Raw genomic sequence first — 20,460 nt, forward strand, 5'->3', positions numbered from 1 at the left:
CACTGGGGGGGACCCACAAACAGCACACACTGGGGGGGGACCCACAAACAGCACACACTGGGGGGGAACCCACAAACAGCACACACTGGGGGGGAACCCACAAACAGCACACACTGGGGGGGACCCACAAACAGCACACACTGGGGGGGGACCCACAAACAGCACACACTGGGGGGGGACCCACAAACAGCACACACTGGGGGGGGCCCACAAACAGCACACACTGGGGGGGGACCCACAAACAGCACACACTGGGGGGGGAACCTACATCTGCCATACACAGAAAAACTAAATATAGGAAGCCCCCCCACTTATAGATATGACACCTCCCCCTCAGTGCATTGGGAGGACGCTCACAGAATCACCACATCTGTCACCTCTAGAAATAGACCCTGTATAATGAGAGCTATAGGATATACACCTCGTGTATAGGCAGGCTCCCCCACAGAACAAGCCAGGGAAGGGTTAAGCATAAGCTGCACTGCAGAACATTATATACATACCGTTAAGTTGGGTATCCCCCAAATACACATACACCCGCAATGTACTGTATACATATACACCCCACTTTATAAGTGGCTATATACCCACAGTGTATATATTATGCAGCACCCCCACGCCGATAGATATATAAATCCCCCTCACCTACAGACAAATGCACCCCTCACAGATAGACCTGCCCCTATAGGTATATATATACCCCCTCACATATATACACACATACACACACACACATACATATATACATACATACACACACTCACCTATAGACATAACCCCCTCACCTATAGACATATATAAACCCCCTCACCTATAGACATATATAAACCCCCCCTCACCTATAGACATATATAACTCCCCCTCACCTATAGACACCAGCTTGATGTTCTCCCGGTCCAGGAACTCCAGCGCCACGGACACGTTCTCCAGCTGCATCTGCCTGAAGTTGGGGCGCTGGTTGTACTTGCGGTACATCTTCTTCTGGCTGAGCACCTCCAGCAGCGCGATGAGCCGCAGCCCGTCGCTCAGGTCGGTCTGCAGGTTCGCGATGCGCTTGTTGACACATTTCAGGTGCTCGTTGGACCAGCGCGTGAAGGTGTTCTGCTGGATCTTCTTCCAGGGCGCGTCCTCCGCCAGGTCCTTCTCCGTGGCCGGCATCTCCCCCGCTGCCGCTGCCGCTGCTGCTGCTGCTGGGTCCGCCCCGGGTGCTGCGCTCTGCGGGAGCCGCGGGTGGGCGCTGCTCATCTTATCTGCGGTCCGGGGCCGGGGCGTGTCCGGGAGGAGAGGGGCGTGTCCGGGAGGAGAGGGGCGTGTCCGGCGGGAGAGGGGGCGGGGCTAGCCTTAAAGAGACAAAGCACAGGGAGCTTCACTACTACTGTGTGACTCACTCTCACACTGTCACTCACTCTTACTCACACACTCACTCTTACTCACACACTCTGACACTCATTCTCTCTCCCTCTCTCACACTCCCTCTCCCTTTATATGTGACACACACACTATTTATATGTTACACTCTGACTCCCTGACACACACACTCTCACCCACTATTTATGTGACACACTCACACACTTGCACACACACACACACACACACACACACACACACACACACACACACACACACACTATTTATATGTGACACACAGAATATATGTCTGTATATACATTATACACTTATTATATATCCTCACTGTGCATATATATACTACACTCATTATTTTATAAACACTAACTGTTTGCTTATATACAGCTGTAATAGACATAACGATCTATGTCTGAATATTCATATAGATGATACACAGCATATATTATGTATCCTCACTATGGGCATCAGTATGTATGTGTGTGTGTATCTTTCCCACACCTTCCTGTCTGTGATAATGTGTTGCCAATGTTCCCAGCAGTTTGAGCTGCAAACTGTAACAATAGATAATGTTACATTGCTCATTTAAGAATAGCACAGTTTGAAAGCAGCGGTGTCACATCCCTGGTGCAGGATGAATGGTTTGAATGGTTTGCTTCCGATGCAGGTAATCCCAGAGATAGACTGGGCCCGCTCCTCGCAGCTTGTGGACGTCACAACCTGTGGGAAGGGGTGTGAAGAAGGGGCTTGTCCCCGAAACGTTGCCTACCTCCAAATATTTCTGTTAACAGGTCCTTTAGTATTGGTCTGTTTCTTTTTCTCTAAAGTGGTGTTTTTGTGGATTTTTGCTCTCTATATAAGATACTCGTTACTGCTTTAGCCCCCGGAGAGGGTATTTGCAGCTTTCCAATGGTACATTGTGTCAGCCATTGATTGGTGTATAAGCACAGCATTGCTCTTCTCTTTACTCTATGCTTGTGGATAATCTGTGCATATATGGACCTGCTTTTCTATAGGTATCTTTATTTATTTATAATGTATTTAATTTATATATTTATCATTTCTTTAATAAATAAATACTATGTACCTGCTGTGTGTGTGATTAGTAACAATGCGCCATCGTGCTTTGTTGCGTTTTGACTTGGTATTAAGGCGTATTCTCTATGTGAGTGCTGGAAACCATTACAGATATACGAGTTATTATTGTGGGGACATGGGGCTTTTCCACGAGGTTCCCCTGACACCCGCTACTTCTTCTTATACTTATTTCTGATGGCTTTGTGGCTTACCTGGGAAGAAATAGATCTTCACAGCTGTTACAGTGAGTCTAGACGAGGGGTGACCAACTCCAGTCCTCAAGGGCCACAAACAGGTCAGGTTTTTTGGATATCCCAGCTTCAGCACAGGGAGCTCAATCAGTGGCTCAGTCAAAGACTGAGCCATTGATTGAGCCCCCTGTGCTGAAGCAGGGACTGATTGAGCCCCCTGAGCTGAAGCAGGGACTGATTGAGCCCCCTGTGCTGAAGCAGGGACTGATTGAGCCACCTATGCATATTTCATCTATCTCCTCTGTAAACATCTTGGGTGGTTTTTGCCGTTAAGTGTACATATTCACTCGTGGGTCCTATATATCTGCGTGGGTCCTATATATCTGCCGTGGGTCCTATATATCTGCCGTGGGTCCGCTTCTGCTACCAGCTGGGAATTGTCGGGTGATTGGATGTAATACTCGGTTACTTAATGGCACAGCCGCTCACTTACATTGGGCTACGATGCTGCTGCTACATGCAGCAGGGATTTTACCTATCCAACACACAAGGACAATATCCTCTTGTAGACACCTATTGCCTCCTTGATTCCTACATATGATTTATACCCTCCTATGTAATTACTGCCTCCTCATACTTACCTTCCGCAGCAGTGATTATATCCTTATCCCTGCTGACGGTATAGCGTCTGCTGACGGTATAGCGCCTTATCCCTGCTGACGGTATAGCGCCTTATCCCTGCTGACGGTATAGCGCCTTATCCCTGCTGACGGTATAGCGCCTTATCCCTGCTGACGGTATAGCGCCTTATCCCTGCTGACGGTATAGCGCCTTATCCCTGCTGACGGTATAGCGTCTGCTGACGGTATAGCGCCTTATCCCTGCTGACGGTATAGCGCCTTATCCCTGCTGACGGTATAGCGCCTTATCCCTGCTGACGGTATAGCGCCTTATCCCTGCTGACGGTATAGCGCCTTATCCCTGCTGACGGTATAGCGCCTTATCCCTGCTGACGGTATAGCGTCTGTGTGCCCCCACGGAGAGAGACACTCTCTGCTTGGCAGTGCCCACCTATCATTTGGACACTGCACATCTGCTGGTCTTGTATCTTCTCACACTTTGAGGTGTACCTGCATTCACCATATAATTGTAGCAGTTTCACCTTATTATTGTTGCTCCTCGCCACTTAGCTACATTTACCTCAATTATACGAATTGATACTACTGGCTGTTGAGGTAGTCACCATACAGCAGTTTCAATTACTGGCCCCTTATACTCTATTCCACAATAGGCTGTTAATTTACAGTATGAGATTCTGATTACTTGTCATACAATCTCCCATATGTACAATCAACCGAGCTGGTTCAGCAATGTAATTCTGATCACCGTCACAGTCTGTGCTGTTTGATTTGATTTTAAACCCCTTTATTTTATATTCGTTGATGACAATAAAGAATATTTTTAATAATACCACCATACTCTTGCTGTGATTGAGCGCTCACATACTAGGTTTCTTTTTCTCTCGTGTATGCAACTCTACCCAACCTAGTGAGCGCCTCACTCTGACACCTCTCAGCTGTGCGGGGGGCCCCTTCTGTGTCTAGCTGAAGCAGGGATATCCTGAAAAGCTGGCCTGTTGGTGTCCCTTGAGGACCAGAGTTGGCCACCCCTGGGATAGAGCATCAGAAACCTTGCAGGTCTCTTCTTCACGTGCTCCGGGATCAGTGTACAAACTCCTGCAGCTCTCCAGGAGCTGGCCCTTTAAATCTGGTGCTGTATTTGCACATTAGCATGGCAGCGAGAACTGGGAAATAGTCATTCCTATGTTAATTCTGATAGCTACAGAGACGTGTGGGAGTTATAGGGAGCGGGTATATGGGGTAATAGGAGGAGTTATAGGGAGCGGGTATATGGGGTAATAGGAGGAGTTATAGGGAGCGGGTATATGGGGTAATAGGAGGAGTTATAGGGAGCGGGTATATGGGGTAATAGGAGGAGTTATAGGGAGCGGGTATATGGGGTAATAGGAGGAGTTATAGGGAGCGGTTATATGGGGTAATAGGAGGAGTTATAGGGAGCGGTTATATGGGGTAATAGGAGGAGTTATAGGGAGCGGTTATATGGGGTAATAGGAGGAGTTATAGGGAGCGGTTATATGGGGTAATAGGAGGAGTTATAGGGAGCGGTTATATGGGGTAATAGGAGGAGTTATAGGGAGCGGGTATATGGGGTAATAGGAGGAGTTATAGGGAGCGGGTATATGGGGTAATAGGAGGAGTTATAGGGAGCGGTTATATGGGGTAATAGGAGGAGTTATAGGGAGCGGGTATATGGGGTAATAGGAGGAGTTATAGGGAGCGGGTATATGGGGTAATAGGAGGAGTTATAGGGAGCGGTTATATGGGGTAATAGGAGGAGTTATAGGGAGCGGGTATATGGGGTAATACGAGAAGTTATAGGGAGCGGGTATATGGGGTAATAGGAGGAGTTATAGGGAGCGGGTATATGGGGTAATAGGAGGAGTTATAGGGAGCGGTTATATGGGGTAATAGGAGGAGTTATAGGGAGCGGGTATATGGGGTAATAGGAGGAGTTATAGGGAGCGATTATATGGGGTAATAGGAGGAGTTATAGGGAGCGGTTATATGGGGTAATAGGAGGAGTAATAGGGAGCGGGTATATGGGGTAATAGGAGGAGTTATAGGGAGCGGTTATATAGGGTAATAGGAGGAGTTATAGGGAGCGGGTATATGGGGTAATAGGAGGAGTTATAGGGAGCGGGTATATGGGGTAATAGGAGGAGTTATAGGGAGCGGGTATATGGGGTAATAGGAGGAGTTATAGGGAGCGGTTATATGGGGTAATAGGAGGAGTTATAGGGAGCAGGTATATGGGGTAATAGGAGGAGTTATAGGGAGCGGTTATATGGGGTAATAGGAGGAGTTATAGGGAGCGGTTATATGGGGTAATAGGAGGAGTAATAGGGAGCGGGTATATGGGGTAATAGGAGGAGTTATAGGGAGCGGTTATATAGGGTAATAGGAGGAGTTATAGGGAGCGTTTATATGGGGTAATAGGAGGAGTTATAGGGAGCGGTTATATGGGGTAATAGGAGGAGTTATAGGGAGCGGGTATATGGGGTAATAGGAGGAGTTATAGGGAGGGGGGTATATGGGGTAATAGGAGGAGTTATAGGGAGCGGGTATATGGGGTAATAGGAGGAGTTATAGGGAGCGGTTATATGGGGTAATAGGAGGAGTTATAGGGAGCGGGTATATGGGGTAATAGGAGGAGTTATAGGGAGCGGTTATATGGGGTAATAGGAGGAGTTATAGGGAGCGGGTATATGGGGTAATAGGAGGAGTTATAGGGAGCGGTTATATGGAGTAATAGGAGGAGTTATAGGGAGCGGTTATATGGGGTAATAGGAGGAGTTATAGGGAGCGGGTATATGGGGTAATAGGAGGAGTTATAGGGAGCGGTTATATGGGGTAATAGGAGGAGTTATAGGGAGCGGGTATATGGGGTAATAGGAGGAGTTATAGGGAGCGGTTATATGGGGTAACAGGAGGAGTTATGGGGAGCGGTTATATGGGGTAACAGGAGGAGTTATAGGGAGCGGTTATATGGGGTAATAGGAGGAGTTATAGGGAGCGGTTATATGGGGTAATAGGAGGAGTTATAGGGAGCGGGTATATGGGGTAATAGGAGGAGTTATAGGGAGCGGGTATATGGGGTAATAGGAGGAGTTATAGGGAGCGGGTATATGGGGTAATAGGAGGAGTTATAGGGAGCGGGTATATGGGGTAATAGGAGGAGTTATAGGGAGCGGGTATATGGGGTAATAGGAGGAGTTATAGGGAGCGGGTATATGGGGTAATAGGAGGAGTTATAGGGAGCGGGTATATGGGGTAATAGGAGGAGTTATAGGGAGCGGGTATATGGGGTAATAGGAGGAGTTATAGGGAGCGGGTATATGGGGTAATAGGAGGAGTTATAGGGAGCGGGTATATGGGGTAATAGGAGGAGTTATAGGGAGCGGGTATATGGGGTAATAGGAGGAGCTATAGGGAGCGGTTATATGGGGTAATAGGAGGAGTTATAGGGAGCGGGTATATGGGGTAATAGGAGGAGTTATAGGGAGCGGGTATATGGGGTAATAGGAGGAGTTATAGGGAGCGGGTATATGGGGTAATAGGAGGAGTTATAGGGAGCGGTTATATGGGGTAATAGGAGGAGTTATGAGGGGTTATATGGGGTAATAGGAGGAGTTATAGGGAGAGGTTATATGGGGTAATAGGAGGAGTTATAGGGAGCGGTTATATGGGGTAATAGGAGGAGTTATAGGGAGCGGTTATATGGGGTAATAGGAGGAGTTATAGGGAGCGGTTATATGGGGTAATAGGAGGAGTTATAGGGAGCGGGTATATGGGGTAATAGGAGGAGTTATAGGGAGCGGGTATATGGGGTAATAGGAGGAGTTATAGGGAGCGGGTATATGGGGTAATAGGAGGAGTTATAGGGAGCGCGTATATGGGGTAATAGGAGGAGTTATAGGGAGCGGGTATATGGGGTAATAGGAGGAGTAATAGGGAGCGGTTATATGGGGTAATAGGAGGAGTTATAGGGAGTTCCAATAAACCTTCCATGCTAACAGCGAGGCTTCTCTCCGGTGTCAGTGGGACTGCATTCTGCGCTGCATTGGGATCCAGTAAGAGACAGGCCTGGTGGTGTATGTGTATATATATATATATATATATATATATATATAGTGTTATCTGTGCGAGACGAACACACGGGATATGACACAGGAGTTAGACGGCAAGTGACACAATCCTTCCTTCCAGCAGCGTCTGCATCAGGGGGACGGAGTCAGGCGGCGCGGTAACGCTCCCAGGGAAGCGCAGGCTAAAGGCGGCACCATCTGCCGCTGATTGTGCAAAGCAGCGCCGGAAACTGTACCAGGGGTCGGGAACTGCAGTACTCAAGGGCCACCAACAGGTCAGGTTTGCAGGGTATCCCTGCTTCAGCATAGGTGGCTCAATCAGAGGCTCAGTCAATGACTGCACCAATTATTAAATAAGCATCAATTATCCAATCCCCAACTGTATCCTAATCACACAGATTATTAGCAATGTTTATTTGTAAAGCGCCAACACATTCTGTGGGACTGTGCCTATTCTGCGGGACTGTGCCTACTTCTTGTATCCTGCACTTTTTTAAACCAGGTGTAACTATTGCACCTCTTTCTGCCCATGTGAGAGAGGAGCGCCCCACTGCCTGCCTCCCATTGGATGAGCTCAGAGGAGCGCCCCACTGCCTGCCTCCCATTGGATGAAGCTCGGAGGAGCACCTCACTGCCTCTCTAACATTGGATGAAGTTCGGAGGAGTGCCCCACTGCCTGCCTCCCATTGGATGAAGCTCGGAGGAGCGCCTCACTGCCTGCCTTCCATTGGATGAAGCTCGGAGGAGTGCCCCACTGCCTGCCTCCCATTGGATGAAGCTCGGAGGAGCGCCCCACTGCCTGTCTCCCATTGGATGAAGCTCGGAGGAGCACCTCACTGCCTGCCTCCCTTTAGATGAAGATCGGAGGAGCACCTCACTGCCTGCCTCCCTTTAGATGAAGTTCAGAGGAGTGCCCCACTGCCTGTCTCCCATTGGATGAAGTTCGGAGGAGCGCCCCACTTCCTGTCTCCCATTGGATGAAGCTCGAAGGAGCGCCCCGCTGCCTGCCTCCCATTGGATGAAGCTCGGAGGAGCGCCTCACTGCCTGCCTTCCATTGGATGAAGCTCGGAGGAGTGCCCCACTGCCTGCCTCCCATTGGATGAAGCTCGGAGGAGCGCCCCACTGCCTGTCTCCGATTGGATGAAGCTCGGAGGAGCACCTCACTGCCTGCCTCCCTTTAGATGAAGATCGGAGGAGCACCTCACTGCCTGCCTCCCTTTAGATGAAGTTCGGAGGAGCACCTCACTGCCTGCCTCCCTTTAGATGAAGTTCGGAGGAGCGCCCCACTGCCTGCCTCCCATTGGATGAAGCTCGGAGGAGCGCCCCGCTGCCTGCCTCCCATTGGATGAAGCTCGAAACCTTCAGCTAGTTACACCAGCGTATAGATAAATGATCAGCGGATTATAGGGACGTTATCACTATTTCTATATTATTCAGATATTAGTACATAGAAATATAGCCAGAAACACAAGTGTTTTATTGGGAAAAATGATCTTTACATATAATAAATTGTATGTATTATGGCGCCTGCATACGAGTGACTCATTAGAGTGTAAGCTCTTGTGTCCCACATTGGCAGCAGACTTAAAGTGTGCCTATTTTCCCGTGCCCGTGTTGGAGGCTCAGATTAACGGCAGAAACCAGGCGCTTTGCTTTTGCATCAGTTTTAGGTGAAGAACACGGCAGGAAACCAGCTTCATTATAAAGGCATGTTCAGCCCCCCTTAATGCAGCATACAGCATGCACACGTAGGAATGGGGGGGGGCTGCTCAGCCCCCCTTAATGCAGCATACAGCATGCACATGTAGGAATGGGGGGGCTGCTCAGCTCCCCTTAATGCAGCATACAGCATGCACACGTAGGAATGGGGGGGGGGCTGCACAGCTCCCCTTAATGCAGCATACAGCATGCACACGTAGGAATGGGGGGGCTGCACAGCTCCCCTTAATGCAGCATACAGCATGCACACGTAGGAATGGGGGGGCTGCACAGCTCCCCTTAATGCAGCATACAGCATGCACACGTAGGAATGGGGGGGCTGCTCAGCCCCCCTTAATGCAGCATACAGCATGCACACGTAGGAATGGGGGGGGCTGCTCAGCCCCCCTTAATGCAGCATACAGCATGCACACGTAGGAATGGGGGGGGCTGCACAGCTCCCCTTAATGCAGCATACAGCATGCACACGTAGGAATGGGGGGGCTGCACAGCTCCCCTTAATGCAGCATACAGCATGCACACGTAGGAATGGGGGGGCTGCTCAGCCCCCCTTAATGCAGCATACAGCATGCACACGTAGGGATGGGGGGGCTGCTCAGCTCCCCTTAATGCAGCATACAGCATGCACACGTAGGAATGGGGGGGCTGTTCAGCCCCCCTTAATGCAGCATACAGCATGCACACGTAGGAATGGGGGGGCTGCTCAGCTCCCCTTAATGCAGCATACAGCATGCACACGTAGGAATGGGGGGGGCTGCTCAGCTCCCCTTAATGCAGCATACAGCATGCACACGTAGGAATGGGGGGGCTGCTCAGCTCCCCTTAATGCAGCATACAGCATGCACACGTAGGAATGGGGGGGGCTGCTCAGCTCCCCTTAATGCAGCATACAGCATGCAAACGTAGGAATGGGGGGCTGCACAGCTCCCCTTAATGCAGCATACAGCATGCACACGTAGGAATGGGGGGGGGCTGCTCAGCTCCCCTTAATGCAGCATACAGCATGCACACGTAGGAATGGGGGGGCTGCTCAGTTCCCCTTAATGCAGCATACAGCATGCAAACGTAGGAATGGGGGGCTGCACAGCTCCCCTTAATGCAGCATACAGCATGCACACGTAGGAATGGGGGGGCTGCTCAGCTCCCCTTAATGCAGCATACAGCATGCACACGTAGGAATGGGGGGGCTGCACAGCTCCCCTTAATGCAGCATACAGCATGCACACGTAGGAATGGGGGGGCTGCACAGCTCCCCTTAATGCAGCATACAGCATGCACACGTAGGAATGGGGGGGCTGCTCAGCCCCCCTTAATGCAGCATACAGCATGCACATGTAGGAATGGGGGGGCTGCTCAGCTCCCCTTAATGCAGCATACAGCATGCACACGTAGGAATGGGGGGGCTGCTCAGCTCCCCTTAATGCAGCATACAGCATGCACACGTAGGAATGGGGGGGGCTGCTCAGCTCCCCTTAATGCAGCATACAGCATGCAAACGTAGGAATGGGGGGCTGCACAGCTCCCCTTAATGCAGCATACAGCATGCACACGTAGGAATGGGGGGGCTGCTCAGTTCCCCTTAATGCAGCATACAGCATGCACACGTAGGAATGGGGGGGGGGGCTGCACAGCTCCCCTTAATGCAGCATACAGCATGCACACGTAGGAATGGGGGGGCTGCTCAGCTCCCCTTAATGCAGCATACAGCATGCACACGTAGGAATGGGGGGGCTGCTCAGCTCCCCTTAATGCAGCATACAGCATGCACACGTAGGAATGGGGGGGCTGCTCAGCCCCCCTTTATGCAGCATACAGCATGCACACGTAGGAATGGGGGGGCTGCTCAGCCCCCCTTAATGCAGCATACAGCATGCACACGTAGGAATGGGGGGGGGGGGGGCTGCTCAGCTCCCCTTAATGCAGCATACAGCATGCACACGTAGGAATGGGGGGGCTGCACAGCCCCCCTTAATGCAGCATCCACTATGCACACGTAGGAATGGGGGGGCTGCTCAGCTCCCCTTAATGCAGCATACAGCATGCACACGTAGGAATGGGGGGGCTGCACAGCTCCCCTTAATGCAGCATACACTATGTACACGTAGGAATGGGGGGGCTGCTCAGCTCCCCTTAATGCAGCATACAGTATATACACGTAGGAATGGGGGGGGGGGGCTGCACAGCTCCCCTTAATGCAGCATGCACACATAGGAATGGGGGGGCGCAGGCCCCCACACCGCCCCCCCCCCCACACACACTGCCCCCCCCACACACACCGCCCCCACACCGCCACCCCCCATACACACCGCCCCCACACACACACACCTCCCCCCCCCACACACACACACACCGCCCCCACACCGACCCCCCCGCCACACACACACACCGCCCCCCCCACACACACCGCCCACACACACACACACACACACCCACACCGCCCCCCCACACACACACACACCGCCCACACACACACACACACACCGCCCACACACACACACCGCCCCCCCACACACACCGCCCACACACATACACACACACACCGCCCCCACACCGCCCCCCCCCCACACACACACACACCGCCCCCACACCGCCCCCCCCCACACACACACACTGCCCCCACACCGCCCCCCCCCCCCACACACACACACACCGCCCCCCCCACACACACACACCGCCCCCACACCGCCCCCCTCACACACACACCGCCCCCCCCACACACACACCGCCCCCACCCCCACCCCCACCCCCACACACACACACCGCCCCCACACCGCCCCCCCACACACACACCGCCCACACACCCCACACACATAGGAATGGGGGGGCTGCTCAGCCCCCCTTAATGCAGCATACAGCATGCACACGTAGGAATGGGGGGGCTGCTCAGCTCCCCTTAATGCAGCATACAGCATGCACACGTAGGAATGGGGGGGGGGCTGCTCAGCTCCCCTTAATGCAGCATACAGCATGCACACGTAGGAATGGGGGGGCTGCACAGCCCCCCTTAATGCAGCATCCACTATGCACACGTAGGAATGGGGGGGCTGCACAGCTCCCCTTAATGCAGCATACACTATGTACACGTAGGAATGGGGGGGCTGCTCAGCTCACCTTAATGCAGCATACAGTATATACACGTAGGAATGGGGGGGGGGCTGCACAGCTCCCCTTAATGCAGCATGCACACATAGGAATGGGGGGGCGCAGGCCCCCACACTGCCCCCCCCCCACACACACTGCCCCCCCCCCCCACACACACACCGCCCCCACACCGCCACCCCCCATACACACCGCCCCACACACACACACCTCCTCCCCCACACACACACACACACCGCCCCCACACCGACCCCCCCCCCCACACACACACACCGCCCCCCCCCACACACACCGCCCACACACACACACACACCCACACCGCCCCCCCACACACACACCGCCCCCCCACACCCACACACACCTCCCCCACACACACCTCCCCCACACACACACACCGCCCCCCCCCCACACACACACAAACACCGACCCCCCCCACACACACACACACCGACCCCCCACACACACACACCGACCCCCCCACACACACACACACCGACCCCCCCCCCCCCATACACTGGGAATGCAGAGCCATTACTAATGTCTTACAGGTCACAATGTGTGTGTGTGTATGTGTGTGTGTGCGTGTGCGTGTGTGTCTGGGCCAGTCTGTGTGTCTGTGTGTGCCATTGTGTGTGTCTGTGTGTGTCTCTGTCTATGTGTGTGTGTCTGTGTGTATCTGTGTGTGCCCCCCCACACACACCGCCCCCCCCCACACACACACACCGCCCCCACACCACCCCCCCCACACACACACCGCCCCCCCCCACACACACACCGCCCCCCCCACACACACACCGCCCCCCCCCCACACACACACACACACACTGCCCCCACACCGCCCCCACACCGCCCCCCCCACACACACACAAACACCGACCCCCCCACACACACCCACCGCCCCCACACCACCCCCCCACACCCACACCGCCCCCCCCCCCACACACACCGCCCACACACACACACACACTGCCCCCACACCGCCCCCCCACACACACACAAACACCGACCCCCCCACACACACCCACACCGCCCCCCCCCACACACACACCGACCCCCCCCACACACACACACCGCCCCCACACACACCTCCCCCACACACACCTCCCCCACACACACCTCCCCCACACACACACACACCGCCCCCCCCACACACACACAAACACCGACCCCCCCCCCACACACACACACCGACCCCCCCCCACACACACACCGACCCCCCCACACACACACACACCGACCCCCCCCCCCTCCATACACACACACCGCCCCCTAAGTGGGGCCTGAGGAAGGCCGCTCTCTCAAATTGATGGGGGGTGAGTCATGTGACTGGGAATGCAGACCCATTACTAATGTCTTACAGGTCACAATGTGTGTGTGTGTGTGTGTGTCTGGGCCAGTCTGTGTGTCTGTGTGTCTGTGTGTGCCATTGTGTGTGTCTCTGTCTATGTGTGTGTGTCTGTGTCTGTGTGTATCTGTGTGTGCCAATGTGTGTGTCTGTGTGTGCGTCTTTGTGTCTGTGTGTGTGTGTCTGTCTGTGTGTCTGTATGTCTGTGTGTATCTGTATGTCTGTGTGTATCTGTATGTCTGTGTGTGTGTCTGTCCATGATTTCTCCTCACTCCCACAGCACACGGTGTATACAATAATCCCCCCTATTTGTTATTAATATCCCAGAGTGCAGCTTATCACCCCGGGATGTTAGAGCGCCTGTGAGAGGCAGAGCAGTGCGTTACACGGGACATGCTGCTGCTGCTGCTGCAGATCGCAGGGCCCGCGTTCTCTGCTATCAGTCCTGTGTGGGACCATATTCTGCATTTGCTAAGCATGGGGAAAGCGATTTGCTTCATGGTGCAGGAAGTTAGTGGGCAGCAGGCGGTCCATGGGGGGTTACCTGTGACCCCTAATCCCTGCCGGGTGCCGAGGGAGCAGGTATATTGCTGCTCTCATGAATAGCGCCGCGCTCAGCGCAGTTGGGAGGGTAAGACGAGCAGCGGGATAGTATTAAAGAGCGCCACAGCATTAAGCGGGAGGTGGCACTCCTCCTACCCACTGCTGCAACGTCCCAGAAACAGAGGGACAGGTGCCCCATGTCACCCTCTCGCCCCATGTCACCCTCTCGCCCCATGTCACCCTCTCGCCCCTATGTCACCCTCTCGCCCCTCTGTCGCCCTCTCGCCCCTATGTCACTGTCTCTCCCCTCATGTCACCCACTGTCTCTCCATTTCACCCACACCCCCATGTTATCTACCTTCCCCCATGTCACCCACTCCCTCCCATGTCACCCACTCCCTCCCATGTCACCCACTCCCTCCCATGTCACCCACTCCCCTCCATGTCACACACTCCCCTCCATGTCACACACTCCCCTCCATGTCACACACTCCCCTCCATGTCACACACTCCCCTCCATGTCACACACTCCCCTCCATGTCACACACTCCCCTCCTTGTCACCCACTCCCCTCCATGTCACCCACTCCCCTCCATGTCACCCACTCCCTCCCATGTCACCCACTCCACCCCAGGTCACCCTCTCACCCCCAGGTCACCCACTCCCCTCCATGTCACCCACTCCCCCCCATGTCACCCACTCCCCCCCATGTCACCCACTCCCCCCCCATGTCACCACTCCCTCCCCCCATTTCACTCACTCCATAACATGTCACCCTCTCCCCCCCCATGTCACCCACTTCCCTCCATATCACCCACTCCCCACCATGTAACCCACTCCCCTCCATGTCTCCCACCACCAGTGTAGAAAGATCTGTACAATATCTATGTTTAGAAAAATAAATGGTGGAGCTGTGAGAAAGCAGCGGTACTGAGTACTACCACACTTTGCCCACATTGATCTGTGTTCGCCTCCCCTTGGGTAGGAAGCTGGCTGGGTTGGCGCTGTGTGAGCCTCCCCTTGGGTAGGAAGCTGGCTGGGTTGGCGCTGTGTGAATCTCCCCTTGGGTAGGAAGCTGGCTGGGTTGGCGCTGTGTGAGTCTCCCCTTGGGTAGGAAGCTGGCTGGGTTGGCGCTGTGTGAGTCTCCCCTTGGGTAGGAAGCTGCCTGGGTTGGCGCTGTGTGAGTCTCCCCTTGGGTAGGAAGCTGGCTGGGTTGGCGCTGTGTGAATCTCCCCTTGGGTAGGAAGCTGGCTGGGTTAGCGCTGTGTGAATCTCCCCTTGGGTAGGAAGCTGGCTGGGTTGGCGCTGTGTGAGTCTCCCCTTGGGTAGGAAGCTGCCTGGGTTGGCGCTGTGTGAGTCTCCCCTTGGGTAGGAAGCTGGCTGGGTTGGCGCTGTGTAAGTCTCCCTTGGGTAGGAAGCTGGCTGGGTTGGCGCTGTGTGAGTCTCCCCTTGGGTAGGAAGCTGGCTGGGTTGGCGCTGTGTGAATCTCCCCTTGGGTAGGAAGCTGGCTGGGTTGGCACTGTGTGAGTCTCCCCTTGAGTAGGAAGCTGGCTGGGTTGGCGCTGTGTAAGTCTCCCTTGGGTAGGAAGCTGGCTGGGTTGGCGCTGTGTGAGTCTCCCCTTGGGTAGGAAGCTGGCTGGGTTGGCGCTGTGTGAGTCTCCCCTTGGGTAGGAAGCTGGCTGGGTTGGCACTGTGTGAGTCTCCCCTTGGGTAGGAAGCTGGCTGGGTTGGCGCTGTGTGAGTCTCCCCTTGGGTAGGAAGCTGGCTGGGTTGGCGCTGTGTGAGTCTCCCCTTGGGTAGGAAGCTGGCTGGGTTGGCGTTGTGTGAGTCTCCCCTTGGGTAGGAAGCTGGCTGGGTTGGCGCTGTGTGAGTCTCCCCTTGGGTAGGAAGCTGGCTGGGTTGGCGCTGTGTGAGTCTCCCCTTGGGTAGGAAGCTGGCTGGGTTGGCGCTGTGTGAGTCTCCCCTTGGGTAGGAAGCTGCCTGGGTTGGCGCTGTGTGAGTCTCCCCTTGGGTAGGAAGCTGCCTGGGTTGGCGCTGTGTGAGTCTCCCCTTGGGTAGGAAGCTGGCTGGGTTGGCACTGTGTGAGTCTCCCCTTGGGTAGGAAGCTGGCTGGGTTGGCGCTGTGTGAGTCTCCCCTTGGGTAGGAAGCTGGCTGGGTTGGCGCTGTGTGAGTCTCCCCTTAGGTAGGAAGCTGGCTGGGTTGGCGTTGTGTGAGTCTCCCCTTGGGTAGGAAGCTGGCTGGGTTGGCACTGTGTGAGTCTCCCCTTGGGTAGGAAGCTGCCTGGGTTGGCGCTGTGTGAGTCTCCCCTTGGGTAGGAAGCTGCCTGGGTTGGCACTGTGTGAGTCTCCCCTTGGGTAGGAAGCTGCCTGGGTTGGCACTGTGTGAGTCTCCCCTTGGGTAGGAAGCTGGCTGGGTTGGCGCTGTGTGAGTCTCCCCTTGGGTAGGAAGCTGGCTGGGTTGGCGCTGTGTGAGTCTCCCCTTGGGTAGGAAGCTGGCTGGGTTGGCACTGTGTGAGTCTCCCCTTGGGTAGGAAGCTGGCTGGGTTGGCGCTGTGTGAGTCTCCCCTTGGGTAGGAAGCTGCCTGGGTTGGCGCTGTGTGAGTCTCCCCTTGGGTAGGAAGCTGCCTGGGTTGGCGCTGTGTGAGTCTCCCCTTGGGTAGGAAGCTGCCTGGGTTGGCACTGTGTGAGTCTCCCCTTGGGTAGGAAGCTGCCTGGGTTGGCACTGTGTGAGTCTCCCCTTGGGTAGGAAGCTGGCTGGGTTGGTGCTGTGTGAGTCTCCCCTTGGGTAGGAAGCTGGCTGGGTTGGCGCTGTGTGAGTCTCCCCTTGGGTAGGAAGCTGGCTGGGTTGGCACTGTGTGAGTCTCCCCTTGGGTAGGAAGCTGGCTGGGTTGGCACTGTGTGAGTCTCCCCTTGGGTAGGAAGCTGGCTGGGTTGGCGCTGTGTGAGTCTCCCCTTGGGTAGGAAGCTGGCTGGGTTGGCACTGTGTGAGTCTCCCCTTGGGTAGGAAGCTGCCTGGGTTGGCGCTGTGTGAGTCTCCCCTTGGGTAGGAAGCTGCCTGGGTTGGCACTGTGTGAGTCTCCCCTTGGGTAGGAAGCTGCCTGGGTTGGCACTGTGTGAGTCTCCCCTTGGGTAGGAAGCTGGCTGGGTTGGCGCTGTGCGAGTCTCCCCTTGGGTAGGAAGCTGCCTGGGTTGGCACTGTGTGAGTCTCCCCTTGGGTAGGAAGCTGGCTGGGTTGGCGCTGTGTGAGTCTCCCCTTGGGTAGGTAGCTGGCTGGGTTGGCGCTGTGTGAGTCTCCCCTTGGGTAGGAAGCTGGCTGGGTTGGCCCTGTGTGAATCTCCCCTTGGGTAGGAAGCTGGCTGGGTTGGCGCTGTGTGAGTCTCCCCTTGGGTAGGAAGCTGCCTGGGTTGGCACTGTGTGAGTCTCCCCTTGGGTAGGAAGCTGCCTGGGTTGGCGCTGTGTTGCGGCTGCTTATTCATACCGAGCTGGCACACCCTTAACTGTTTGTTCCACTCCTTCCGTTACACCCCCAGATTTCCTCACAGCCCCCAGCCCCCCTCCCCCTCTCTCCCCGCGCTCTCTCACCCCTTTCTCCCCTCCCCCTTCCCCATCTGGGTCCAGATCTCTCAGTTCAGTTATACAAGAGAAGTTTTGGGCTCTGTTTTGCAGCTGAGAGCTGGTTAGCCGTGTGCACTGGTCCCCCCTGTGTCCTCCCACATTCCAAACGTCACAGTCAGTGTGTCAGTGTGTCAGTGTGTCAGTGTGTGTCACAGTGTCACACACAATGATATAATGCTTGTTACAAAACAAGCCAGTGCTGCTGTTATACACAGTAATACTGCTGCTGCTATTCACAGTGCTGCTGCTTCTATACACAGTGCTGCTGCTTCTATACACAGTGCTGCTGCTTCTGTACACAGTGCTGCTGCTTCTATACACAGTGCTGCTGCTGCTATTCACAGTGCTGCTGCTGCTGCTATTCACAGTGCTGCTGCTGCTGCTGCTATTCACAGTGCTGCTGCTATACACAGTGCTGCTGCCATACACAGTGCTGCTGCTTCTGTTATACACATTGCCTCCCCTCACCCCCCCCCCCCAGCACTGCCTCCCTCACCTCCCACTCTGCCTCCCCTCCCCCCCTGCTGACTCCCCAACCCCCCCTGCCTCCCATCACCCCCCCCTCACCTCCCCTCACCCCCCACACTGCCTCCCCTCACCCCTCTCTCACTGCCTCCCCTCACCCCCCCCACACTGCCTCCCCTCACCCCCCCTCTCACTGCTTCCCCTAACCCCCTCTCACTGCTTCCCCTCACCCCCTCTCACTGCTTCCCCTCACTCTCTCACTGCTTCACCTCACCCCCTCTCACTGATTCCCCTCACCCACCTCTCACTGCTTCCCCCCACCCACCTCTCACTGCTTCCCCCCACCCCCCTCTCACTGCCTCCCCTCACCCCCCTATCACTGCCTCCCCTCACCCCCCTCTCACTGCCTCCCCTCACCCCCCCTCTCACTGCCTCCCCTCACCCCCTCTCACTGCTTCCCCTCACCCCCTCTCACTGCCTCCCCTCACCCCCCTCTCACTGCTCCCCTCACCCCCCCCCCCACACTACTTCCCCTCATCCCCCCACACTGTCTCCCCTCACCCCCCCCCACACTGCTTCCCCCTCACCCCCTCTCACTGCCTCCCCTCACCCCATCTCACTGCCTCCCCTCACCCCCCTCTCACTGGCTCCCCTCACCGCCTCTCACTGCTTCCCCTCACCCCCCTCTCACTCCTTCCCCTCACCCCCCTCTCACTGCTTCCCCTCACCCCCCTCTCAGTTTTCCCTCACCCCCTCTCACTGCCTCCCCTCACCCTCCCCCACATTGCCTCCCCTCACCCCCTCTCACTGCTTCCCCCTCACCCCTCTCACTGCCTCCCCTCACCCCCTCACTGCTTCCCCTCACCCCCCCCACACACTGCCTCCCCTCACCCCCCCCCCTCTCACTGGCTCACCGCACCCCCCTCTCACTGCTTCCCCTCACCCCCTCTCACTGCTTCCCCTCACCCCCCCTCACTGCCTCCCCTCACCCCCCTCTCATTGCTTCCCCTCACCCCCCTCTCATTGCTTCCCCTCACCCCCTCTCACTGCTTCCCCTCACCCCCCTCTCACTGCTTCCCCTCACCCCCTCTCACTGCTTCCCCTCACCCCCTCTCACTGCTTCCCCTCACCCTCCTCTCACTGCTTCCCCTCATCCCCCTCTCACTGCCTCCTCTCACCCCCTCTCACTGCCTCCCCTCACCCCCCCCCACACTGCCTCCCCTCACCACCTCTCACTGCCTCCCCTCACCCCCCCACACACTGCCTCCCCTCACCCCCCTCTCACTGCTTCCCCTCAACCCCTCTCACTGCCTCCCCTCACCCCCCTCTCACTGCTTCCCCTCACCCCCTCTCACTGCTTCCCCTCAACCCCTCTCACTGCTTCCCCTCACCCCCTCTCACTGCCTCCCCTCACCCCCTCCCTCCTGCTGCTTCCCCTCACCCCTCTCACTGCCTCCCCTCACCCCTCTCACTGCCTCCCCTCACCCCCTCCCTCCTGCTGCCTCCCCTCATCCCCCCCCCACACTGCCTCCCCTCACCCCCTCTCACTGCTTCCCCTCACCCCCTCTCACTGCTTCCCCTCACCCCCTCTCACTGCTTCCCCTCACCCCCTCTCACTGCTTCCCCTCACCCCCTCTCACTGCCTCCCCTCACCCCCTCTCACTGCTTCCCCTCATCCCCCTCTCACTGCCTCCCCTCACCCCCTCCCTCCCCTCACCCCCCTCTCACTGCTTCCCTTCACCCCCTTTCACTGCTTCCCCACACCCCCCTCCCTCCTGCTGCCTCCCCTCACCCCCCTCTCACTGCCTCCCCTCACACCCCTCCCTCCTGCTGCCTCCCCTCACCCCCTCTCACTGCCTCCCCTCACCCCCCTCTCACTGCGTCCCCACACCCCCCTCCCTCCTGCTGCCTCCCCTCACACGCCCCCTGCTGTACATGTGCACGGGGACAGTCCGGTGCTGCCCTCTGTAGAATTATTCTGGGATAGGCAGCAATCACAACAAGAGGAGCGGCCCGTACTCAGCAAAACAGCACCAGCATGGGAGGAGCGACCCGTACTCAGCAAAACAGCACCAGCATGGGAGGAGCGACGGCCCGTACTCAGCAAAACAGCACCAGCATGGGAGGAGCGACCCGTACTCAGCAAAACAGCACCAGCATGGGAGGAGCGACCCGTACTCAGCAAAACAGCACCAGCATGGGAGGAGAAGCAACGGCCGTACTCAGCAAAACAGCACCAGCATGGGAAGAGAAGCAACGGCCGTACTCAGCAAAACAGCACCAGCATGGGAGGAGAAGCAACGGCCGTACTCAG

General features: G+C 55.8%; 1 protein-coding gene across 5 annotated transcripts in view; it reads right to left on the bottom strand.

Annotated features, from left to right (window-relative positions):
• FLNA (filamin A) overlaps positions 1-20,460 on the bottom strand; it is a 107,287-nt gene that overhangs the window by 65,843 nt on the left and 20,984 nt on the right. For all 5 annotated transcript variants that reach the window (XM_075578314.1, XM_075578313.1, XM_075578311.1 and 2 more), the window contains exon 2: positions 867-1,340. In XM_075578314.1, coding sequence (XP_075434429.1) covers positions 867-1,245 — 379 coding nt within the window. In that variant the 5' untranslated portion in view covers positions 1,246-1,340. The remainder of the gene's footprint in view (positions 1-866; positions 1,341-20,460) is intronic.

This window comes from Ascaphus truei, chromosome 21 (assembly GCF_040206685.1).
Source record: "Ascaphus truei isolate aAscTru1 chromosome 21, aAscTru1.hap1, whole genome shotgun sequence".
NCBI classification, from domain to species: Eukaryota; Metazoa; Chordata; class Amphibia; order Anura; family Ascaphidae; genus Ascaphus; species Ascaphus truei.